The sequence below is a fragment of the Erigeron canadensis genome, chromosome 6 (assembly GCF_010389155.1).
Source record: "Erigeron canadensis isolate Cc75 chromosome 6, C_canadensis_v1, whole genome shotgun sequence".
NCBI lineage: Eukaryota > Viridiplantae > Streptophyta > Magnoliopsida > Asterales > Asteraceae > Erigeron > Erigeron canadensis.
In genome coordinates, this window is record NC_057766.1 from 27,768,056 (window position 1) to 27,793,773 (window position 25,718).

The following is a 25,718-nucleotide window of genomic DNA, read 5'->3' on the forward strand; positions in this document are numbered from 1 at the left end:
ATCCGGGGTTGAATTATAGAGTTTATACTATTTTTATTTCTTCATTTTTCGTATTTTGTTTAATCTAACTATCTGATCTATTTAATTTACAAGTTAACCGATCTCAAAATGACTACCGGCTTTGAGAAAGATATTGTTAATATATCCGGCCACACGATTATCAATTTAACATCATATGAAATAATATGAGTGATATATATATTCATACTTTGAAGTTAATTATGGACTTCATGAATTGGGTGGCGACTCAAAATTTTGTAGCGAACGAAATAATATGGATCCATATATATATGTAATAATTGGTAAGATTGCAGTCAGCTAACATGAAAATGCGACATATATTGTGTCGTATGTAAGGTTCATGCTAGTCTATGCATTATGTGTGTTCTTTGGTGCACGCGCGGCTCGCTAAGCTCCAAAGCTTAGTTCTTAGTAAATTGACATTTTTAGAAGGATCAAGAGGTGGTAATAAGAACAAGACCATTGCAAATTGAAGTAGAAGGGAAGAAGAAAATCCGTTAAAGGTAGAATGAACGTTTTGCAAGTTTGGGGATGTAGTCAATAATTATGAAATACTTTGCTCACATTGTTTTTTAAGCGTAAAGTTTGGATTCTCATGCATGTAATTAATGATAAAGTTTTACGTCATGTGTTTGTGTTAAAACTTTGTCATTTTGATGGTATAATTCAATTTGTTTGAAGTGTTCAATATATAGGTAAAATTATAGGAAGTTTGAAGTTTAAAAGTACTATGGTCAAAACCAAAAAACGAACAGCAGTGTGAAGGTTGACAAAGTCGCTGATGGTGGACAGGTGGAAAAAATTTTTGAAACAGTAAATTGGGGAGGGTATTTTGTCAAACAAATTTTCGAAAAAAAAATTTATACAACAAGGTAAACCGGCTTTTGAAAAGCCGGGTTCAAAAAAGTAGCCTCGAAATCGGCTTTTGAAAAGCCGGATTCGAAAAAGTACACCCGAAACCTGCTTTTCAAAAGCCAGGTTCAGAACTTGCAGGTGATGTGACAAGACACAGACAAGATGACAAATAGCTACAGTGGTCGATGGCTTGAACTTCAAAACCGGCTTTTCAAAAGCCGGGTTCGAAAGTAGTATATATATATATATATATAGTTCGGCTTATGCTTCTTCTTTTTCGTAAAACTATATATAATATAACTTACTTACAAAAGTATATCAGTATAAGTTATTTTTTAAAGGGAAACTTATGGCTTCTTCTTCGTCATCTGACCCATCATCACCTCCTGACATGGACAAGAACTGCCTCGGGCACACCTGACTTCATCACTTTAGCCAGCCCGCCATCACCTTTTCTGCAACGTGACACTGCCATATTACGGTCATGGGAGATGTTGTATGAGCGATGCTCATCTGGAGCTTGTAACCACAACAAGTCTGGGTTTCTAGGAACACAACTAACGTTAACGGATACCATTTTTGATTATGAAAATACTGCTTTTGTTGATGGTAAATTTGTTTTGAATTTTGCTGTTTTGCTTATGAAAATTATATTTGCGTGCTTTGCTATGTGAATCATGTATGTGTATATATAATCATTAGTAGCTCGATGGGTAAAAAATGCATGCAATTTTTTTTTTATTCGACCCCGGCTTTTGAAAAGCCTTGTTCGAAGTCTAGTCACATCGCCTGGTCACATCACGTCAGCCCCTTTTCAGCTTTAGTCTGTTGCGTCCTGTTCACCTGACAATGTTCTGAACCTGGCTTTTGAAAAGCCGGTTTCGGGTGTACTTTTTCGAACTCGGCTTTTCAAAAGCCGGTTTCGAGGCTACTTTTTTGAACCCGGTTTTTCAAAAGCCGGTTTACCTTGTTGTATAATTTTTTTTTTTCGAAAACTTGTTTGACAAAATACCCTCCCCAAATCACTGTTTCAAAAAAAATTTCTGGACAGGTGGTTCAATTGAAATCAACCAAATAATAACAGGTTTAGAAGATGTTGACAAAATGTAACAACCGTGGTTCTTGACCTTTTGACCATATGTACAATTTAACTACCTATCGAGTTGGTTAATATAGTTCAAGTGCAATTTGAAGTTCATTAAGTGCAATGTGTACATATAGATCAATTTGTCGTGCAATTTGGGACGTATGTGTTAGTCGAGGTCATTAAGTTAAGTTATGTTGTGGGTTGGTTTTGGCATCTGAAGGATTGACGATTTGCTATTCGTCGAATTTGGCGGAGCGGGAGCCTACCCTTTTTGGAACTTAGGACGGCCTCCCCCCTTCCAATTCCTCCTCCACCCATTTCATTTCTTATCATTTCTCTCTTTCTTTCCCCTTCCAAGAAAAACACACATAAACAAACACATATATCTCGCTCTAAAATTCTTGCATCCAAACATTGTTATTAGTGAAAGTGTTAGTAGATTCAAGGGTTATTATCATTATCATCATCATCTAGCAAAGATTTGGGTTATCAAAGTGCAAGAAACTTCTCCTTTAGCTCAAAATTCGGATTTATCACTTAGTGAAAGTTTTGGTAAGTTAAACTTGACTCAAAATCATCATTTTATGTTTATTAACTTGTTCTAGTTGATTTCAAGTAAATTGGAGTCACAAATCGGGTCAAAACGAATTAGGGTTCAATTAGGGTTTTGACATGGGTCAAAATGGATTTGAGCAAAGATTTGATGTTATGAATCAAAATTATGATATGGGTTATGTTCAATGATGTTAAAATATGGTGATTTATGCATAAAAATGTGTCTTGGAGCTTCCTTAGTCGATCTTGAAGTCAAGAATCTGCCCAGTCGGAGCACGGCCGCTCAGATAGACGCACCGTTCTTGTGGTCGTGCTATGTGCCCAGTTTTTCCTGTACTGCAGACGCTCACACGGCCGACCGTGCGAGCGCCCGCAGTATTTCTGTTCCTTCCCCAACTTTTTCGTTCGGTTATCGGACGACTTTTAATGATCCAAAACTTGTTTATTGGTCTTATATTAACATAGTAAGGTTAACAAAATTGGTTAACCACATTTCTAAACACTTTGATTTTCAAGTGGAATTTTAGTGCTAAGTCATTGAACCGTGTCTAACCAAAACTCTTCATTTGTCATTTAAACGTTCTCGAATGACTTATAAAACATCTTTAGGGGAAATTGTGGTATAGTATAACTAGTATTGACCATGTCTTGTATTGTGACATATATTGTTAGGTTGTGGACTTTGGACGACCATTGGGCATTCGTAGCTTGATATTAACTTGCTATTGCCGATCAAGGTGAGTTCGTAGCTCCCTACTCGTTTGAGATTCGGGCTGAAAAGTGTACAACCTTTGTGTGTTAACTTGTTGTTCGTGCAATTATGTCTTGCCTTGATTGATGACATAGTTCAATTGAGCATACGTTTGATTTCCTTGATGATGACATGACTTGATTGTGCATATGTTGAGTGTCTTAAGTGATGACATTGTTTGATTGATGGAATTGTTAACGTGTAAATACGTGGTTGTTATATGATTATTGTATGTGCGTGTTTGGTTGACTTTTAGGTTAGTTGTGTATATATGGAAGACGATAATACCTTCGAAAGGTTGGAGATGTGGTGGGAAGGCTGCGTGTGACCCTATATAAAAGCATCAAAGGCCTTTCAAAAGTAGTATCATACGAAGTATATACACATAGTGTTTGTTTCTGGGTGGACATTGATGGTCATGGTGCAATTGAGTACAATGAAGTACATTACGCGCAATTGAGTACAATGAGGTACATTACGTGTAATTGAGTGCAATTGAGGGACATTGATAGACTTGTTGGGCATTATAGAACTTGTTAGATACTTCTTGATATCATTATTACTTGTTCTTGTTTACTATGCGTATTCTAAATACCTTGTGTAGTTCATTATGTGAGTACATATGTGAGGGTCATTTATGGACATTGATTGATTATGTATTGTTTGAGTATGATTGATTTATTTATGATTAGGGTAGTTGTACATACATGGAAGACGATGATACATTTAATGAGTTGGAGATGTGGTGGGAAGGCTGCGGGTGACCCTGTATACAAACATCTAAGATTCCTTAAATGTAAAGTCGTATGAAATGTATGTGCATTGTGCATGGTTGAGTTGATGGACATGATGACAATAAACGGGTACTTACGTACTTGATGACATTAAACGGGTACTTATGTACTTGATGACATTAAACGGGTACTTATGTACTTGATGACAATATCGATCACAATAGAGGGACAATGTGTGCATGTACAAATAAACGGGTACTTACGTACTTGATGACATTAAACGGGTACTTATGTACTTGATGACATTAAACGGGTACTTATGTACTTGATGACAATATCGATGACAATAGAGGGACAATGTGTGCATGTGCAATAAACGGGTGCTATACGTACTTGATGACAATTGGATGACACGAGAACAATTGAGGGACATTGATGGACATGTCTGGCATTTTAGAACTTGATGGATATTTGTTGATGTCGACATTCTGTGTTCTTGTGCATTATGTGTGTTCTAGTTATGGTATGATTGTGCAATGGATACATGTGGGTCCAGGTTGCGCTACGAGCCAACCTATATTGAGTACTTGCACCTTTTAAGGACTTACTGTAAGTGTGTTCCTTGTTCATTAGCTTAGTTCATATTGTGAATGGCTTTGGCATTAGATCCTCGTCATTCGCCCTTACGAACTCACCAACCTAGTGATGACCTTGTGTAGTACACTTTTCAAGTAACCTTGTGAATCCAAGACGTGATGCTTGATGGATGCTTGCGCTAGAGTTTGGGCTTGGTCTTACATGGATCAAGGATTCATTTGCCCCTATCTGCATTATGCTTTATGTACTTGTTTGTTGATGATGGATTCACCGAATCCCTTTAATTTTCATATAGTTCACGTTCTACGATAATCCCATGCATACGCTATATCTTTTCGGTAGTATTTCGAGCCTAGCTCGGGGTGTTACACAAAATTCTAGAAAAATAGTCATGGGTCATAAGACGGCTCTTTATATATAGTGATATACACTTCAAACCAGTTTTGGCAAACTTTATTTCCACCTCATTATATCACAGTTGATTTTCAAATCTCGTCACATTCTAATCCCTTTCTCATGCCATTGATTTATATTTTGTTATTATTATCTAATCATATATAAATATAAAAAGATTAAAAAAAAAACTTTTGGTTAGGGACCCACGTACCGATGTACGCACTCTCTCCTTGTCACCACTTCATCGGTTAAGCGACGAACTCGACCAGTATGGAAAAGCGACAGCAAAGCAACAAGAAAAGCGACGAAACTATAAGGGAGTGTTTGGTTGGCAGAATTTTAAGGAATTTGATGGAATTGGAATCTGGATTACATTCCATATTTTGTTTGGTTGGCAGAATGAAATTCAAATTCCATTCCATTAGTTATTTTGTTCGTTTGTAATTAGAATTGGAATTTGAATTTGATAAAACAAAATCTTTTACAATATAATTATTCTTTAAATATTAAAGTTATTATATTATATTTCAAAACTATATTTATTATCATTATTATTAGGATGAAATTCAAATTCCATCGTAGGATGAAATTCAAAATTCCTTCACATATTTTTATGGAAAGTTTGAAATTTCATTGGAATATAAATTTGATAAAACAAAATCTTTTACAGTATAATTATTCTTTAAATATTAAAGTTATTATATTATATTTCAAATCTATATTTATTATCATTATTATTATTGTTAACTTTATTATATTTATAAAACTATACTTATTCTTATTATTACATTATTAATATTATTGTTAATAGTTAAGTTAAAAATTATTTAAAATTTTATAAAAAGTTATTAAAAATATTATTCTACAAAAATATAAATAATATTTAATAAAGTATTTATAAATAATAATATTATTGTATAAAAATATTAGTTATTTAATAAAAAATTTTATTACGATTCAATAAAAAAAGTTTTATTAAAAAACTAACTTTAGTTTATAAAACTTAATATTATTCTATAAAAATATATTATTTTATAAAAATTAAAAATATTTTACATAAATTAGTTTATTCTGTAAAAAGTATTAATAGTAGTTATTGAAAAATATATATTATAATTTTTGTTATTATTATTTTATAATTAATATTATGAATTACATTCAATTTCATTTAACCAAACACAAAACATTATAATTCAATTAAATTTCAATTCCTTCATATTTTAATCCATTTATATTCCAATTCTATCGAATTTTAAATTCTTTGAGATATTCCAATTTCCAGTAAAAGAATTTGCAAACCAAACGACCCTGAGTACCCTCTATTCCTCTAACCATCTTTAGGTGAACCGAAATATTTGATGTCTAATACAATTTTTAACATTACATTTGTTAGGGCCTGCCTGAATTCTTATGGACTCAACCCAAATGATATTGGCACTGGTTGTGGGCCAATTCATTATCAATGTTGGGCCTTTTAATGCGTTTTATAACTTGGTATAAAATCAGATGTAACTTGTAAGACGGAAATTTCATGAGGAAATTCTTCACATCACTTTTATGGATGAAAAGTCGAACTCTCTTGAGAGTGACCCTCATGAATGTGATGAAACTCAAATTTAATGCATACAACCTATCAAAATTTAAAAAAATAATGTATTAATAAGAATGAAGTTAAATATTCTGTAAAAGGGAAAAAGAAAAAAACCGGTGATTGAAAAGGCTATGCCACACATTGTGATCGTCTACAATTATGGAGAGGTTAAGTTGTGGATTAATTTAGTGTACAAAAAATGATAACATGAATTATTTATCTCTACCTCTTTCAAATATAAAAGGCCATGGATACTTTCAAGCTACTTGTATGTGTATGTGTATCTTTTGACTTTTGACACAATGAAAAATAGATTTAAAAACTCAATTGAGTTATGGCCGGGTAGTAGTTATTTTTCTTAATGACAAAACTTTATATTTAGTTAGTCGATTTTTCTAAGTTTCTTGAGCAGAATTTTTTTTTTTTTTTTGTTCAGTCGATTTTTCTTAGTTAGTAATTCAGCTTCAATATTCAAGTTTGAATTTAAGAGCTCTATTTTGTATCACTAGACAAAGAGCATTGGCTTGAAAAAATAATTACTATATTCTGTTATAATTGTGCCGACCTTCACATGACGATCATTCCACACACTTACAAAATGGACCCAGTTCCACTAATCATACATTCATACTGCTTTGGATGATTGGCATGTGACAGTGAGAGTATTTATTGACAAATTCGTAGAGGACATACATAACTCTCTTTCGAAAACATATACACGATTTGCAAATCATATAAGTAAACCTAATATAAGATGTGGCGATATAATTTCATCAAGAATTATATTACACAAATAAAAAAATCAAAGTCAGAGTTATAGAAAAAATATTTGAAAAATCAAACTATGAAATCTAAATTGGAGTAAGGAATTCTTTCTCCAAAAATTGCATTTAATTGGACCTTGAAGGTGGCAAAGAATGCATAATTGCATATATGTACAACCAAATTGGTTAATGATATGTGTGTGAACTTTGATACATCACTATGGCCTAATAAAACATAATGAATACATTAAAATTTATTAGGAGTAGAAGCATGGGCATTAGTTTTAAAGAACGTGAATGAGAATAAGAGAAACAAAACAAACAACAAAGAGTCCATAACATAAAGACAAACTCTTAATTTCTTTATAAACAAATGTTAAACCGATCACGGGCAATATGTACACTGGCTCACCCACTTCTCTTTTCCTTCGCCTTTGCCTGAATCATAAAATTAATACTTATAATATAACCCCATACAAAAAAGACCAACCCAACTATATGAAAATCATGAGACCTTTCATTCACATTCCTTCATTAAGCTAGCATCCATAAATTCTAAAGGCTTACAATTTTCTTTCACAAGTCATTTTCTCTCTTGGCTTATCACATTATATTTCTTTTTAACAAGAGGGTGTGAGTACTTAGACTTATTATATATGTACATAATGTTACCTTATATGGCGGTTTTAGCGTCGGCATTGGGATGCTTGTTGCTTCTTGGTAATGGAGGAATGGTGGAGGGGGCTTCTGTCAAAGTGCCGGCTAACATTTCGAGGGTAGAAGATGCTGCTTATTATCATATATATTATGGTAGTACCTTCAAAGTCATTAAAAATGACCTCGACGGCAAGAGCTACCTCCTAATCCAGGTATCATTAACTGCTAAGCATTGCATTATACATAACGTATATATATTTTTAAAGAGAAATGATAGATAGGCCTAAAGCATAAGGCTTTAAGCCTAATCAATTGAACGTTGAAACTGTATTATGCATTTTCTCTTTCTTATGGTATATAGGTATTTATGAATGTGAATATGTAATAGTCATATATTTAGGCCTAATTTTAAGCTTAAAAACTATACATATTTAGCATTGGTCATATTTAACTGTCCAAGTCATGTTTTGATGGACAAGGAGATTTTTGTTGGAATTTTGTCATATTCAGTTAATCTCTGATTGGTTTATTTTTGTCTGTTAATCAACCTATTATTTGTCGACATGAAAATAGTAGAATCATTACATTTTTTTAAGATTGAGAAGTCACACAATCATGATTCATCTTCTCAACATATCTTGTTAGAGAATTGAACACTCAACTACTTAGTTGATTAGCAGTTTAAATAAAAGTCATTTCTAGGTAAAATATATCATTATTATAGTACATTAGCATTAACCAATTTATTTGAAGGGCCAAGTTCAATTAACATGTAGAAATGCAACTGTTTATATCTACATAAATATTCATACTCTATATCAAAACATATAATATAAACGAAAACTTTGGGGACCCTCCTATCATAGTCTCATGTCCCTTCATAGTTCCACCCTTGTACTTTAGTATGGCCACCAATCGCATAAACAGCTCCAAATATTTTGTGGTGCTAAGCAGGGGTGTTCCGTTGTCTCGTAAATGGATTTTGCGTTTTCAAAATGAATTCATACAAAAATCAGGTCTCATAGCGCGTTAACTTTTTATTCAACTATATTTTTTGTCAAATACTATTTTTTTGATTAGGATCGTTTTACAAATACAATAATTTTGTGATCTATTACCGAAACACAATCTCAAAACCTATCTAACACCAACTTTTAAATATGATTTTATAAGATCCTTTTTATGGTCATCTAAAATCAATGATTTACCACATTATTTCATACTTTCACCTACTATATATACTAGATGTATACAAAGATTTTTGGGCTTGATATTTTTCTTCTTTTTTTACTAACTATTCTCATACTCGTACTTGATAGGGTAAATGTGTCAATTCATGAATTTGTTTTGTTTTGTAGTAAAATAGATAGTGAGAAGTTCGCCCCACTTTGTCGGGTACTTGATCACGGGTATCCAAACTTTATGCTTCATCTCTTCTCTAATAAAATTCATTGACTTTTGTTCAAAGAAAAAAAAAAAAAAAACTTAATACACTTGGAACCACTAACTTAAATCAATGTAGAAACTTGTGTTATCCATATGTTAATACTCTTTTGGAAGCAAACATACAACCAAGTATTTGTATCTCAGTATCTGATGAATTTTAAATATCAAAATTTTTACAATCATGTTGTTTACGTGAACTCCGAGCACTGGATGATTTATTCAGCAGCCCATAAGTACAAATTTCACTCTTGTGAGATGATATATATTAACTTATAAATGTGACAAGATCTTAACATTTCGGTAGTTTAATAAAACATCGAGGCATTAAAATGTTACTTTTAATAATTAATAAGTGATATTATGATGCAGGATAACTCAAAGATGGCTACAAAGACCAAGTATTGTACACCAAGGATCAAATCCTTTGTCATTCCATTATCAAACTTTTCTTTGGATGTTAATTATTTCCCAGGTTAGTTACTAGTTTAATTATATGCTAAAAGATAACATTTATAAGATTATAATGCTTGATTCGTATATAATACGAGAAGATAACAACTGAATTACATATCAACCATTCAACAATATGTGTACTTATCATTGTTTTCTTTTGGATTTTTTGCAGTTTCATTCTTTGAGGTGAGATTATGCGTTTGTTTGTAAGTTATATCGTACGTTCTCTATATTCAAATGTACTCACATTTTTTTTAATAATATGCGGCATATGAATATTGTTATGAACCTTGTGTTACCATTTATATGCATGCTTAGAGTTAAAAAAAAAAAAAAAAAAAAAAACCCAAATTACCACATCGATGAGCTGTGCTCTGGGCTAGTGGGCCTTATCTCACAAAAACTATACATAACTTTCTGAGAAAATAATGTGACCCATCATTTAGGTTGAACCGGGCCAATAGTTTTGGCCCAAACTTGTACATATAATGCGAGTCCACACGGTTCTCTCTTATTAAGTCTTTAACCATTTGGGTGATTGAGGAGAAACTCACACACTTACATAGCTACATACATTTTAGAGTTTTAACATGTTTTGTGTAAAATGACATCTCATAAAAGTTATTTAGATCAAATTAAAGTATTTTCACTAAACTGTTATGAGCTATGAAGGTTATTGATTATACTTACAAGTTTTATTATTTTGTTCTTAATTAAGAAGATAGATGCATTAAGTTGCAATTATTAAAAAAAAAGAGTAAGTAACTGCTCAGTGCCGCCTTCCGCGGGTTTTGAGCCCCAATACCTTGACGGTGTATGGGGGAGGTTAAGATGTAGGCAGACCTTACCTCTACCTAAGTAGAGAGGCTGCTTCCAGTTTCTACCTAAATGGTAGAAAAAGGCCCTCCAACCTTTGCATGGGATGAGGATCGAACCCATGACCTCTGTTTCCAGAGGCAATGGTGTTTACCACTGATCCAACCATGCTGCTTTAAGTTGCAATTATAAGTGAACCGAATATTAGAACTCCTATGTTTCCTTAAACATTCAATCGACGAATACTAATTATACACTCACGGTAAAAATAGCAGAGTAAACTATACCAAATAGTTATCGACGGCAACATGACTGCATAAGTGAGTCTCACTATCCTAGTCTTCATACACATTGTGCCTTAGGTAGTACATGAAATAAGGTTCTTAGCTAGTAACATATGTTAAACTATATATGCATCTGTTTTGAGCTTGTCGCCGTTTAACCATTGGATTGCAAAACCGATGAACAGCTTCTAGGACTTATGCCAAGCATGAAAGGCATGACATCCGAAATGATAGCTTCTCCATGTTTGCTTAAATTGTACAATGAAGGACAAATTCAAATGCTCAACAAGAGTGAACCACAACAATTTTCTCATTATACAGCACATTTTATCGGCGATAGCTCTAATCAACAAACTCAATCATGCAATTATGTTAGCTATGTCCCCATCGGCGAGCAAGCTCCTCTCCAAGTAACTTCCATTCTCTATATCTTTAATGGGGTGTTTGGCATTACATTTTAAAATTGGTAATATGATTACTGTGTTTTCAAGTCCCATATAATTACCTTTTCAGGGTATAGTGAACCGAATTCTGTTTAACGGATTAAAAATTGATCAGTTTGGAGTAGCTAAAACAAAAGCGCTTATTATTATTTTAGTATTATGCTTATATTTCGGTAAATTTCAAATATAAGTTGTCAAACACTCGAATAATACAGTTGATTACTTAATTATTATGAGTTTCACACTGCAGTATTGTAAATTCTATCCCTAGCAGCCTCTGTTATTATTCCTTATCATGTGATCACTTTCAAAATGCAATGCCAAACAGCCGATAAATGTTTACAACTCCTTTGATTCCCCAATCTTTAGATCTCTAATGATCAACTTTGTTTGAATTGTTAGAGGGCAGAGTGGATTAAGTACCTCGGACTTTTTGCCAACATGGAAGTGAGAGCAAATGAAATCTATGATGCCGTAAGTAATAAAAGAGTCATAGTAGGGGAACTGCCTCTTGTTATGAATGGTTAGTGTGTCACATTTGATGATTGTTGATATATTTGGTTATGCAGGTGAAAAAGAATTACATGTGCTTGGTGAATTCGACAGCAAGCAAAAAGCTCAAGCCGATAGTGGCTTGGATGGAGTTCAATGATGTATGTATATCTAGAAAAAGCCAATTCTAGAATCTAGCATCACCAGAAATACAACACACCGTTACCAAATGCATCTTGCCATATGTGTATCACAAGTGTTGTTAACTTGATAATGTTATGAACTTTTCAAAGTTTAAGAAAAAACTTGCTGGCTACTTCAGTTTGATCAGTCTCTTGCATTTGATAAATTCAATAATGTTGTTCTAATGAAATGGGGACTGATGATTATGGATGAATCTTTAATAAAACTTACTCTATCTTCATCTTTCTTTTGGTGTAGGGCGCTTGGTCTTTCACAAAAGAAGCATACAAGCTAAAGGTATGCTTATTGAAGATGATAATATAATATATAAGAAATTAAGCTAAAGTCTTTTCAATTTATGTAGTTTGCTATCATATAAATTTAATCACACATGAAACTGATACCCAAAAAAGAATCTAACATTTTGGTACTTGTAAAACAGTATATAGTAGATGCAGGAGGAGAGAACTTGGACGAGTCTATAAACAAATCAACATACAACATATCCTCTATCGAAGAATTAGAACAACTTAATGCTATCTTATGTGTAAGTATCACTCTTTATTCAAACTCATCCTCAAACTAGCTTATACTCGGATTCTTATTTCTTGAAAAAATTTAGACTGTAGATGTAGTAATCGATGGAACAGCAACTCCAGACCCGATGGGCTACAACTCAACTTTGTTTCTGCAAAACCTCGACATAGAGAATCAATCTTGTCTTGCTTTTCTTTCATCTCAAAGCGTTTGGAGACATGATAAACGTCTTTCAACTGATATGGCTCTCGGTATGTTTCACTAAAGCTTTTTAATTAATTGTTGGTTGGTTAAGAATTGTCTAAATACAGAACATGCTCATTTTGGCTCATTAATAAGTAAATAAACAATCTTTTATTGTACGATATTCAAATTTTGTTGATGTTTCCCCAATCTGTTTTCAAGATTGGTATGATGGAGCAGTGTCCCAACCACAACTAGTCCTGGCGGATCTAATAGAAGTTCTGTTTCCAACGGGGAACTATACAACTACTTACTTCAGAAACCTCCTAAAGGTACTTGAATTTTTTCTTGTCAATTGTTTTATTGTGTCATACTCAGTCTTACAGTTTTTCTTGATCATACCACCAAAATGCAGGATGAACTTCCGGTAACCCTTGGTCCTGAAAGCTGCCCTCGTGATACTTTAACTGCTCAGGAGCCAACTATAGTAGCATGCGGATAAAAAAGCTAGTTTTTATCTTTTTGTATCCCGAAAGCTGTTGATTTTTTTAGGAGGTGTGTTACCTTAATTAATACGAGTACTTTTTATTAGTAGCAATTGTGAGAGTCGAATTATAGTAATTTGTTTCCACTACAAATGTAGACAAGGATATGTTCATTAGTATATTTATCATTTATCTGATCGTACAACTTGTATAATATATATCAGTTTCTGATCTAAAATGAAGTAACTTAATTGATAGCGATTTTGAGTCTCAAAGTCCGTATTATGCAAGAAGTCCTTGATGATTTTAGAATTATGTGAGCTCTTGTGATTAGCACTATCCTTCAAGACTATGCAGATTGCAGATATTGTGATTTTAGCCTTGCTACATATGCATTTGTCACACTTCCTCTGTTACATTTGCAGCTTTTCACAATTTATAAGAAATATACAACTTAATGACTTACAAGTTAACTTTTAATTGTCAATTTAATCATTGTTTATCTTTAATGTTGTTGCATATATGGCCGTTCCTAACGATTCAAGCACCCAAGATGAGTCGGTAAAAAAAGGCCCATAGCCCTAACGGAAATAAATACACAAATGACGACTAACATGAGTAATGATTTAGTGCTCGGGACCAGGGTTGGGTTAGGGAACCCGTTTATATACCTCATATTCTCATAAAATCCGTCTTTTCTACATTTCTATTTTCAAAAACCGATGGGCTTCTACTCCAATCTAATACATCTAGTGAAGACTAGAAAAACAAAATCAAAAAGTAGAAGATAAACTTAGTTAACAATCTTGAACTATAAAGAATTATATATTTTATTTGTCCGGGCTTCATTTAGCATTTTCCATTTTTATTTTAGTAGGGATGGAATCATGTGAACACAAGAATCCAAAATCAGTGAAGGCAAAGCACAAGTAAAAGTAAGTTACGTTTTTGGTCCTTGTTCTTTACATTGATTTTGTATGTCTTCCTCTAGAAGCAATAATAGATACTAAACCCATAATATATTAATATGCCAATTCAAGTTAATTTCATTGAACCAACGTCGGTCTGTTGGATTAGCCTACTTGGTAGAGATTTATATCTTTTGGAGAGAAATTCAAGGTTCAATTATTGGCATAGGTATCTTTAGAAATATTTGGAGTAGCTTTTGCACTTCATGTTAGCCTAGAGGGATAACATGTAATTTTCTCACACATTTCTTGATCTATGTCACAGCCTTCACAAGAATAATGAGAAACAACATTTCTTCAAGTTTCACTTTAATTTGCACCAGAAAACACTACTTTTAATACACATTTCCCATATGTAAAATGATGAAACTAATGAAAAGCTTAGCTTCTATAAGCACATAAGCAATCTCATGCATTAATAACATGAGCTTCAACAAAAAAAGCTCCCAAAAGTTTCACAATATTTAGTTTACATAATTTCTTGAATGAACCTTAATGTATCATTACATACATGGTGACTTCATACAAATCCATGCCTAAAATGAACCAGAAACGGCTCGTTTTCACTATGTTACCTTTAATGGCTTCAGCTATCATCGTGTCGATCTTCATTATCTTCAACCTATGTCTAAAAACCCCGTTTATAAATGTCCATAATGATGCATCAACAAAGCAATTTAGCCTCCTTATAGGAATCCTAACTAGAGCAGATCTTTATGATCGTCGCCATTTCCTTCGCCTCATTTATGGAATCCAATCTTCTCCCTTAGCCCAAATAGATATCAAGTTTGTGTTCTGTAACCTCACGAAAACAGAACAAAGAGTTCTAATATCCCTAGAGATCCTCAGATTCAATGATATTATAATTCTCAATTGTACCGAAAACATGAACAATGGGAAAACTTATACATACTTTTCTTCACTTCCTCACATTCTATCTCAACCTTATGATTATGTCATGAAGGCAGATGATGATGTCTTTTTGCGGCTTTTGCCACTGGCAACATCACTGCAGCCACTTCCAAGATTGGATTTGTATTATGGATTTGTGATTCCTTGTCAAAGTATGAATCCTTTTGTGTCTTATATGTCAGGAATGGGGTTTATATTGTCGTGGGACTTGGTTGAATGGATTGCAAACTCGAATATTCCTAAAAACGATACTTTTGGCCCTGAGGATAAACTGGTTGGAAGATGGTTGGATGTAGGAAGGAAAGCAAGAAATAGGTTTTCTAATAAGCCTGCTATGTATGATTATCCAGGCACGAACGGAAGATGCTCACATGAGCTTATTCCTGAAACAATAGCAGTTCACAGGCTCAAAAGATGGGAGCATTGGCTTGCAGTGATTCGGTATTTTAACGTGACCAAGGAACTTAAGTTGTCCAGACTTTACCATGGTTTGGACTTTTGAGTACTTGATTTTCAACTTTTCAAAATGTAAACTCGGTTCGCTTTTTGCTTGAAGAAGCATAGATCAATAGAGTTTTTATTCATTTGCAACAATTTCTACAGAAAAGAATACATAGACAGGATGTGAATTTCCTTATTTACTTTCTACTTATACATGTTCGAGCTCAATGCAAGCTATACATTTACTTAGTATTTAACTTGAATGGTATTATCAAATAATTAAACAAATTCCTGTACACAAATTGCATCCGGTCTTCCTTGCAGGTCAGGTAGAACAAAGCTAGCGGGTCAGGTAGAACAAAGCTTATGAAGTGACGTGATCTTGAAATCATGAGTTGCTTATATATTGCCATCAATTCTTTAAGATCCTAACAGCCTGATATGAATCCAGAAAAAAAAAATCGAATTAAAGAATACTATCCAAATACCAAATTTAGTAAAAACGGTTTTTTTATTTACCTTTGTAACCTGGATTGCGTACGCCTGTTACAAAAGAAAAGAAACTCATCTGTTAGCTACCTAACTACAAAAACTTGAATAAAACTTTTAAAAAGAAATAAACTCATTGCTATAACTTGCCTCGCTACTGCTTGTGTTGCAGGCTTTGCCCTTGAAACTGGTGCAGATTGAGCTTCATCAGTAGCAATGGGCACGGTTCTAACCTGTGACATTCACATTGGAAAAAAAAAGTATTAAGGAACCTTTTTTCAGATTATTATACCATGATAGTTAGTGATAAAGAAAATTTAGCAAACACGAGTACCAAGTTCTTGTAATGTAAATTGTAGAACAGTTCAATGTATCTTTGTTTCGCTTCTTTCTGTTCCTTGTTTAACTGTTTCCAGAATGAGTATATGTTACCCATATTCAACACTTTATTTGCATAAATCTTCCATGTGTAGCTGAGATGCAAAATGAACTCTTAAGTAATCAAGAATTTTATTCCGATATGTGTCAAGGGTTGCATATATATATTTACCATTCATATATACGGCTCAAACCACCATCCGAGATTATATTCCAGTATCCAGTATCCTCTTTGCATTTTTGGAAAAAGTCAGCAATCTTGTTGCTGGACTCGACACCATTATGGGGATCGATCTGAAATCCAGAAACCCCGTCAACAATGATCTCAGCTGGACCACCTTGATTGGTTGCAAAAGTTGGCAAGCCACAGTTCATTGCCTCAATAACTGTGAGCCCAAATGCTTCATATAAAGCAGGTTGTACGAACGCACCCTTTGAATCAGCAATAAATCGGTAAATCTCACTGTTCCTGTTTCTATCAGTTTGTGCTGCTATCCATCTTATTTGACCGTTAAGTTGGTATTTCTCTATAAGCAAGTGCATTTTTTTTATTTCTGCCATCTCTTCTCTATCTTTTGATTTTGTTGGATCAAAGAAACCCGCCACAACAAGAAGATTAACCAGGCTCCTGAGCCTCTTATTCTCTCCATACCACTCAGTCAAACCTGTAATGTTCTTCACAGTATCGAGCCTTGCCATTGAAAAGATGATCGGTTTATTTTTATCTTCTAAGTATCCACTGTTTCCACAATAGCAATGTCAAAAAGTTAGAACACTCTTACAGATAGTCAAACACAAAAATGATAATAGGACTGAGTTATTAAAGCTACATATGTTCGTCGTTTTCAGTTTTACTGAAGAGTAATTCTTCAATGGCAGGCCGAAATGAAGTGAATCTTTTCTGTGTCTCGGTGTAAGGGAAATAGACAGTCTGATCAGCTCCTGGAGAAGCAATATTGAACTTTGGATCGAAGACATTGATGCCTGAAACAAGTCTGTATAGTCCTGGAAGTGTGAACGCTTCATGACTTTCGTACTGCCCAGGTCTATCTTTACTGAAAATCAAGCATCAAAAAGGCTCAAAACCATCATTTTTGTTAAATGAAATAAGAGTAATGCAGGATTTGTTTTAAGTAGATATCAAACCTTCCAGCAATTTCTTGGAAAGTACTAGTGATGATGAAATCAGCTGAATTCATTGCAATCATATCAGCTGTGAATTGACAAGAAAAGTGATATTTTGGGTCCAACTGCTTCCATCTCATGTCAGAATCTTCATACTTGGTCTTCTCTAAAGCATGTGCAATCGTTCCCTTTACGTTCATGAAAATGTATGATCAGTTTAAAAAATATATACATAGAGTTATAATTATGCGGTTTGCTCAAACATTTTGGAAGGATAAAAATATAGACGTACCAATGTAGTACCAAGTTTGTTAGCCATAAGAGATGCTACTAGATTTCCATCAGTATAGTTTCCAATGATAAGATCTGGTTTCCCTTCCATAATTTCTGTGATCTTCTCACTTGCATCCTGTTTATTTTGGTTCGACTGATTAATATAGAGAAACAGAAATATGAACTTTAACACGAAGTAAAATAGGGAGCATGCCTGAGTGAATCTTTCAAGGTATGGATAAATATCAAACCGAGACACCCATTTTCGAAGAATACCCTTTTCAGTCCTAAAAGGGACTCTAATAATGTGTGAATGCTTTGTGTTGAGAATTGGTTCCATCACCTGGTTACACTTGGTCCCCTTGGCATCAGGAAGAAGTCTAGTCACCTGGTTCAGATCAACAATGTTCTCAAGTTCGTAAACATTGAAGATAGTTAATTATGAAGGTGGCATTTCAGTCCATTTAATTATGGATGGGTTTATCCAGAGCTTCCAGATAACGAAAATAGCTTAATATGAATTTCAGAAGTCACCCAAAGTGCTAATTTAAGGCATAAAACCTCCTAAATCACGTTAAAAACACTTATTTTTGATATACTAATTTATATAATCAAATGTCTGAAGCCTAATTCTGCATTAAAAATACAAAAATATTATGGCCAAAGAATAGTTCTGGTTCCGTGACCCTGTTTAATCTTCGCCCATATAGACACATTACCAACCCGCTTGAATGACCCATATTTCCACCTCTACTTAATTCTAAGTTTCTAACAAGAAAAACAAAACTATCAATCTCACCACAAGAATCTGAGGTTTGAAGCTGAGCCCTTGCTGCTTAATTCTAAGGAGCAATTCCTCTTCCAAAGCCACAACTTGATCCAAAACGTAAACAACTTGCCCACCAGTATCGGGCAAGCCAAGAACATTAGCTTGACCAAAATACCCATGTATCGAGAATAACACAACATTGAATATGCATGGAACTCTGCTAAAAAACTTTTCCAGGTTTACAGGGTCAGGTGCTTGGAGAACCTCCAACAGAAATCGAATGGTTTCCTTCACTCTTTCTGCATTGTCTCCCCATCCCTTCTCGAAACCCCATTCTTTGAACCTGAATACATCATGGCTTTAAGTTTACGAGCATTCAACTTATAAGAGACCAACAACAAAAAGTTTAAGAACTTTTACCTGAGCTCAAAGTTTTGATATGGTGTGTCGTTGGGCAACGAAGAAACGGAAGCATGAGCTACTATCAGAGCCGCTTGAAGCTTTGAAATCGTGTTTAGTGTGTCATTTATCATAAGTTTCTGCATAATTGATTTTGAAATGGTTACAAATCTTAAACATACTGTAAAAAATAAAAATAAAAAAAGGATCGGGTTAGTTTATACTTCTCCTTCATGATTTAACGAGAGTAAGTAATCAACGAGCATCTGCTGGCTTCCAGATTGAGCATAAAGCTTAGTAGTAATAAACTTTGATGTGAAACTAACGCCATTTCCTATCGAAGAAGATAAGCTCATTGTTGGCAATTTGAAGTCCATTGCTCCAAAGTCAATCTCCAATGCATTTTCATCGTTAGCCCTGAAAATTATGCATTATAAGCACATGATTAAGCATTCAACGAATGTTCAGGATTCAGGAAACCGCAGTAGTAACATCTAACATACCATGCCTCATCAACAATCGTTTCCTTGAATTTTAAATATTCGGTGACAGTGATCCCATCAACCGATAAATCATTGGAGTTGACTTTAACAAACTCCCAGAAACCAGGATTCGGCCTTATAGCAAAGGCAACATAAGGAGGAACAACGGCTGCTTCCTGTGAATTAAAAAGAAATCAGGGTCAAATATGTTGAGAAGTCAAGGTTGCTTATTTTAATTCAAGATATCATATTACCATTACTATTCAAACTATATAGTTTTTGTGCATATATAATACATACGAGTAAATAAGATGTGGAGTACTCTACAGGATTTAAATACTTGGATGAAAAAAAGTACTCGTATTTTTGGTCAACCCAACCCGGCCCAGTTTGACTTTTGACCTTTACAAAAAAAATGATTTATTGACATGTTAACTAACATGTGTTGCCACTACTATAACAGATATATATACAGACCTGAGTTGTGCACAAGATGTAGCCTAGTAAGCCTTCTAAGAGCTGAGCCTTTTCGTCTTTGTCTTCAATAACAGTCTCCATTTCTTGCATCAGATGATGGAGTTTCATCATTCGCTTTCCCTGGTCTACATATTTTAGAAAGCATTTCTTCATATGATACCGGCTCTGCCTTAACGCTTCTGGCATTGTATCAACAGCTGATTCAGACCGTTTCATAATCATGTTTGTAGAAGCCATGACAAGTTCTTGAATTACTAGAGATTATCAATACACAATGCAACGTAAACGCTTTGATATATATTTCATCTTGAAGAAGTTTGTGAGTTTTATAGGCATTAAGATTTCTTAGTTTGGTCATTTTTTAGGAGATTACTTTGCTTATGGTTTTGTCAATCATATAGAATTGTTAAGAAGAGATGGTTTTCCAGAAATGTATGATGAAGGTCAAAGGAAATGTGGAGATTTCTGTCAAAAGGAACGAATTTTGTAATGAGAAGGAAGTTTTATTCCTTAGTTTCCTAGCTATGATATAATTTTCTCAATGAATCTTGCTTTTTATGTTTCTTTTTTGACCAACTTAAAAACTGATTGTCAAGTATTGTCATACATTATATATATATGCTAAAATTATATATATGCTAAAAAGCTATATGCTTTTACAAATTCTTTATGCATATAAGCCTATAAGGTACAAGTGTCTATTGGATATATAAAACAAGCCCAATAAATAACTTTAACGGTCGTTAAGTATTATCACAAAATCTTTTACAAAACAAGTCCTTTTCTTTAACGGTTATCGACATATGTTACATTACTTGACAGAACTTTAACTGTAGCTAATAGTACAGATTTTATTGCTTCAGATACAACTATGTATTACATAGATAAAACATAAACAATAAAAAACTTTAATGCCCATTAATTAAGTGTAGTCACAAAAGTTGCTACAAACGTAGGTTTTTTTCTCCAACGGGCGTTGACGGCCATTACATCGGATTCTCATGTTTTCATCAAACAATTTCACACAACTACGGTTTACTTATAAACATTTGGTTTTGATTATTTTTAATCGTCTTTTTGTATGTATAACGTTTTTAGTATATAATAACTTCCAGCATCGTTACGTCTTACGTTCATATAACATTTAAGGCATATACTAAAAACTTATACAAATAAAAACCTATACAAATTTATAAGTTCTTTATGCATGAAATGGACAAGTTCTTTTTGCACATAATAATTTTTACGAACTTTCATTTTAAGCCCGTAAAATTTTTATCTTTTAAAGTTTTCTCCTTATCAAAGTTTTCTTTTTATTTTCATGACACTCAAGTTTTGGGCTCTCATGTTTTCATCAAACAAATTTTACATATTTACGGTTTTACGTTTAAACATTTGTTTTTGGTTATTGTTGTCTGTTTTTTTATATATATAACGTCTTTTTTAAAATATAATAAATTTCATCATCGTTACATCTTACGTTCATGTAACATTTAATGCATTAATATAGTTATTATTTATGTTTTTATACATCTTATTTTTTTTTGCATTTATTTATGTACATTGCTGCATGTTTATTTGTATTTTTTTTAAAAAAAATTTAGGTGTGAATATTTGACATATATTTAGGTGCAAAAGTTAGTTCATCGCGTAAAAATCGGCAACCGCAACGCGCGGGTCCAATATCTAGTTTTTATTAGTAGATTTAGTACATATTATCAAAACATTTTTAAATGTTTTAGATATATAATTTAATAATATTATATTGTCATATATACTTTTTGTTTAAATATTGAGTGATGGTTAATTATATATCCTCCTTCTGAAAAATTCTTTAATAATCTTTTTAACACAATAACACTATCACACTTTTTTTTATATAATTGTTAAAGATAATTGGGAGTATATAATGATCAAATTTCCATATAAAAAGGATATCATTACAAGGCTTCAAGCATTACTTTATTTCATATAAAGTGATATTTTTACGATATCATATAATCATGCATAACAACTTATATTTTATGCAGTTGTATATGTATATTATGTAATAAATTAAATACATTTATTGTATATGATTAAAAAATGTTATGAGAATATGACTACCTCTAAAAGTTACGAGTGTTAGACATGATGTAAACAATGTCACCCACATGGATAATGTACTCTTTATTCTTTAACATGAGTGACTCAACAATATTATGGAACTAGACGATCACTTTAGGCCCTCAAAATTTAGGGCCTTAATATTTTGTATTAGTTTAGCTGCCATTATTATATAATTAAAATTGGATTATCTTTAACTCTTGAATTAAAATCATAATTTTAAAATTCGAACTAATATTTTAATCTTAAATTTTCATTTTATTTTAAGGACTAAAATTATTTCAACTTTACTTATAATAAAATTGAGGGTTTTTTTATACGGAGTGCTAGATTATGAAGCCGTGTAAAACGCGGGAGGACACATTATAAAATATAATAAAATTTACAAAATAAAATTCTAAAAATATTGATTTACTTTTAGGGTAAAATGCAACATATACATAAATTGATTTTTGTTAAATAAAAATATTTTGTTGTGTGTAGTATTTATTTAATATAATTGATAATGTTATTTTAATCTTAGTTGATGAGATTGTTTAAAACAACATAAAGCATAAAAATTGGGTCTAATTTTAAGACCAATGTAAGTTGTATATATGGTTTATCAAAATTAGAAAAAATTTTGTTAATATCTTTTATCTTGTTTATTATTATATATGAAAAAAATGTCGAAAAATAGAAAAAAAAAAATATCCATCTACATACATAATAGGTAAGTATATGAGTTGAAATTAGAACATGGCCAATATCTCGTTATCTAGTTTACGTTCAAGGTTTTATCATTATACGGTGAATTTTTCCTAATGTTGTATCCATGCTGTATGTTCAGAAAAAAAATAGTAATTATATTGTTTACTATTTGACCAATATGCTAAAACAAAATTGCAACATCTTTTATCGACACGTGACGATTTATTGATACGACACATGTTTTTTTAATCTTATACTCAATAAATAAATAAGTGATTCTATTTATTTTAGATAGCATAAATATCTAAAACTTTTAATTAATTAATATATTGATTTAAATACCTAATATAGCCGAAACTCTAATTCTATTATATTAGTTGTTACCGTATTTATCTATTCCATCCTAACTATATTTTTATGATAATTTATATTTTATATAATATTATCTATATCTATATTTATATCTATATTACTCTATAAAGCAAACTATCCTCTCCCCCTTAAGTAATTAAGATTTTGAAATAACTATATTACCCTTCTTATTTATTCACTAATTTAAACATATTCACCTATTTATCTATAATACCCTTAATGAAATAAATTACAGCATAAATCCTCCAACCCTTAAAGAACCATATTAACCCCTGTTACATCGAATAATTTACATTCACCACCACGCCACTGTCACCGTAACTGTCTCGCCACACCTTCGTCGCTATCACCATCACCGTCGCATCGAGCGGGCATCCGTCTAGTATTTTAGAAAGCTTATTTATTTTTTTCTTAAAATATATTAAATAAATTTGTACCATTATATGAAATTATAGCCCGTGTTTAAAGTTAAGAAAAATGAAACACACAAATTGTCAAAACTACCCCTAATGAATATAAGCACCACCGACTCTTAATATTAATTTACACCATCAGACCTTATATTATAAAAATATATATTACCCCCTTTAAATCAAAACATTTACATCAATTCTTTACACCATTGTATATGTATATTGTATATTAGGTTAAGAATCAAATACATTCACCCTTAAAATATTACACAATGAGAATACTTAAAAACTTCATTTTGATGCATTAAGAAGTCCATAAACTAACATATTGTATAACTAATTATCATTATTTAAGTGTTTAACAACACATTAAGGGAGCAAAAAGATACACAGTAAAGGGGTTATATAGGGTTGTTAGCCCAATGGTACCGCCCCCTGTCAAGGGTTCTAGGCAGCTCGATAAGCGCGGGTTCTTTGTGCCCACTTAGTTCCTGGGGTCTCACCGGGGATGCCAATATGCGGTAGTGTGGCAAGGTACCAATATGGTACATGGGGTTAAGCGGTTCCTACCCACCTACCATTAAGGAGTTATATAGAAGGAAGCCTCTGGCATAACTTGTTTTCATTCCCTTGGCAAGGGAGCAAGGATTAATCAACAAAGGTATGGACCGAGTATAAAAGTATATTATCATTATTCTCGAATGTTCGATTCCTCATATTGAGCTTTTGGGCTTCAAGGCCATGGCCAATGAATACCCAATGATTGGATGTTAGAATTATTCAATCATCACAACATTCATTCACATTCATATTCAATCAATCATCAAAAACACACACACATCCTTTTAGAGAGAGAAACCAATTCAGAGTTTTCTCACTCTAGGTTATCTTTTTATCACCTTAGGTTCGTGAAGAACTTAGTAGGTTTGCACTCTAAAGTTGAAGAGATTAAAAGGATAACACGGTTAAAACCTCATTTTGATTGAGCTTAACATCTCATGCTCAAACAGCAAGAAATAAAAAAAATTAACAAAGTTACAGTAAAGGAGCAAAAAGATTTAAAAAAAAAAGAAGAAGATAGATATGGCATCTTAATAACAATTACAGTATAATTGTAATCTAGCGTATTGTAACTTTCATAAAGTTATAGGGATTGAGACATACTTTACGATATGTATATTACAATAGTAAATTATTGTATACTTATGACTATAAGATATAGATATCTTGTATAGTTTGTATAGATCTAATGATAAAGAATAGATTTATTGGTAAAGAAATATATGCCAGCCAATTTCTTTCGATTTAGTTACACAAAGAAAATTGTTGAAAACAAATATACCAGAAATATTTTAGAAAATGTAATACAATTAAATAATAATATCTATAAAACGGTTGTATAAGTCTATAAGATGAGCAACAAAGTATAATATCTAAAATATTTATAGTTGTACAACCATTTAATTTACATATGAATTTAACTTTAATATGTAAATAATAAATCTGAAAAAGAAAACTAAGGTGGAAACCAATCTACAGGTCAACATTCATTTAAATTTTTCATCCAAGGGTTGTTATTTTTCAAGATGGTATTTAAATGACTGGTTTAGTATTACTGGGAGATTAGAAAGAAATAGAAGTGGAAGTTCAAAACTATTAAACTGGACTAATGAGCGTACCCTCGGCCCAACGGGCTAACATGTCAGGCGGGTTCATACGGCAATAACGTTACTAAGTAACAAGGTGCAGTCTAGGTGTACGAAGCGAATCTCTACTAAAAAAATTAATGATAATAATAAAACACGCCGATATTGTGTTTAGATTTTTTCTTTTCAGTTTTTGAAAGGCCCCATATAACGTGAATGTGTTTTTGTTAGGCAGCTGGCAGGCAGTGGGCTTATGAAAAACCCTAGCTATTATCTCCCTATATAAACCCTCCCTTATCACCTACTTTCACAATTTCAGCCGTCGCCTCTTTCATTCTAATTTTCGTATTATTTTTTAATCTTGTAACTTTTAAAGTTTTAGTCCTTAACCCTATATATTACTCGTATTATTTTTATAATAATTATATGTTTTATTATATAAAGTGTG

The 25,718-nt window shown here is 32.6% G+C and overlaps 3 protein-coding genes and 1 long non-coding RNA gene across 5 annotated transcripts; 2 read left to right on the forward strand and 2 right to left on the reverse strand.

Annotated features, from left to right (window-relative positions):
- Positions 1 to 7,633: 7,633 nt before the first annotated feature.
- Positions 7,634 to 8,112, reverse strand: LOC122602822. Its single transcript, XR_006324405.1, has 2 exons — positions 8,024 to 8,112; positions 7,634 to 7,789 (listed from the first exon to the last, which is right to left on the reverse strand). It is a non-coding gene; the product is annotated as an uncharacterized LOC122602822 (long non-coding RNA).
- Positions 7,777 to 13,528, forward strand: LOC122602821. 2 transcript variants are annotated; one of them, XM_043775421.1, is made up of 11 exons: positions 7,777 to 8,220; positions 9,824 to 9,926; positions 10,080 to 10,093; positions 11,193 to 11,417; positions 11,853 to 11,924; positions 12,020 to 12,103; positions 12,384 to 12,422; positions 12,568 to 12,672; positions 12,748 to 12,913; positions 13,068 to 13,177; positions 13,261 to 13,528. In XM_043775421.1, the coding sequence occupies exons 1-11, from the start codon at positions 8,008 to 8,010 to the stop codon at positions 13,345 to 13,347; spliced, it is 1,218 nt and encodes a 405-aa protein (XP_043631356.1). In that variant the 5' UTR covers positions 7,777 to 8,007; the 3' UTR covers positions 13,348 to 13,528. The 2 variants fall into 2 exon arrangements, with proteins under 2 accessions (XP_043631356.1, XP_043631357.1); XM_043775422.1 differs by lacking the exon at positions 7,777 to 8,220 and adding an exon at positions 9,595 to 9,687.
- A 1,281-nt stretch (positions 13,529 to 14,809) lies between these two features.
- Positions 14,810 to 15,743, forward strand: LOC122604611 (beta-1,3-galactosyltransferase 6-like). The gene has a single exon (XM_043777488.1). The coding sequence runs from the start codon at positions 14,810 to 14,812 to the stop codon at positions 15,710 to 15,712; it is 903 nt and encodes a 300-aa protein (XP_043633423.1). The 3' UTR covers positions 15,713 to 15,743.
- Positions 15,744 to 15,771: 28 nt separating this feature from the next.
- On the reverse strand, positions 15,772 to 20,318 carry LOC122602820 (sucrose synthase 7-like). Its single transcript, XM_043775420.1, has 14 exons — positions 20,044 to 20,318; positions 19,588 to 19,742; positions 19,309 to 19,501; positions 19,106 to 19,224; positions 18,716 to 19,028; positions 18,131 to 18,304; positions 17,936 to 18,052; positions 17,665 to 17,831; positions 17,349 to 17,573; positions 16,691 to 17,257; positions 16,475 to 16,613; positions 16,291 to 16,373; positions 16,171 to 16,194; positions 15,772 to 16,087 (listed from the first exon to the last, which is right to left on the reverse strand). Exons 1-14 carry the CDS (start codon positions 20,278 to 20,280, stop codon positions 16,072 to 16,074), a joined length of 2,529 nt encoding a protein of 842 aa, XP_043631355.1. The 5' UTR covers positions 20,281 to 20,318; the 3' UTR covers positions 15,772 to 16,071.
- Positions 20,319 to 25,718: the final 5,400 nt, after the last annotated feature.

What these genes read in the sequence shown, in the direction of transcription:
- LOC122602821 (XM_043775421.1), top strand. Translation starts at nt 8,008, where the DNA reads ATGTACATAATGTTACCTTATATGGCGGTTTTAGCGTCGGCATTGGGA. An exon ending in CTTGGATGGAGTTCAATGAT is followed by an intron (nt 12,104 to 12,383) that starts GTATGTATATCT and finishes CTTTTGGTGTAG; the next exon opens with GGCGCTTGGTCTTTCACAAA. An exon ending in AACTTAATGCTATCTTATGT is followed by an intron (nt 12,673 to 12,747) that starts GTAAGTATCACT and finishes GAAAAAATTTAG; the next exon opens with ACTGTAGATGTAGTAATCGA.
- LOC122604611 (XM_043777488.1), top strand. Translation starts at nt 14,810, where the DNA reads ATGGTGACTTCATACAAATCCATGCCTAAAATGAACCAGAAACGGCTC.
- LOC122602820 (XM_043775420.1), bottom strand. Translation starts at nt 20,280, where the DNA reads ATGGCTTCTACAAACATGATTATGAAACGGTCTGAATCAGCTGTTGAT. An exon ending in ACATCTTGTGCACAACTCAG is followed by an intron (nt 19,743 to 20,043) that starts GTCTGTATATAT and finishes TTTAATTCACAG; the next exon opens with GAAGCAGCCGTTGTTCCTCC. An exon ending in ACGATTGTTGATGAGGCATG is followed by an intron (nt 19,502 to 19,587) that starts GTATGTTAGATG and finishes CATAATTTTCAG; the next exon opens with GGCTAACGATGAAAATGCAT.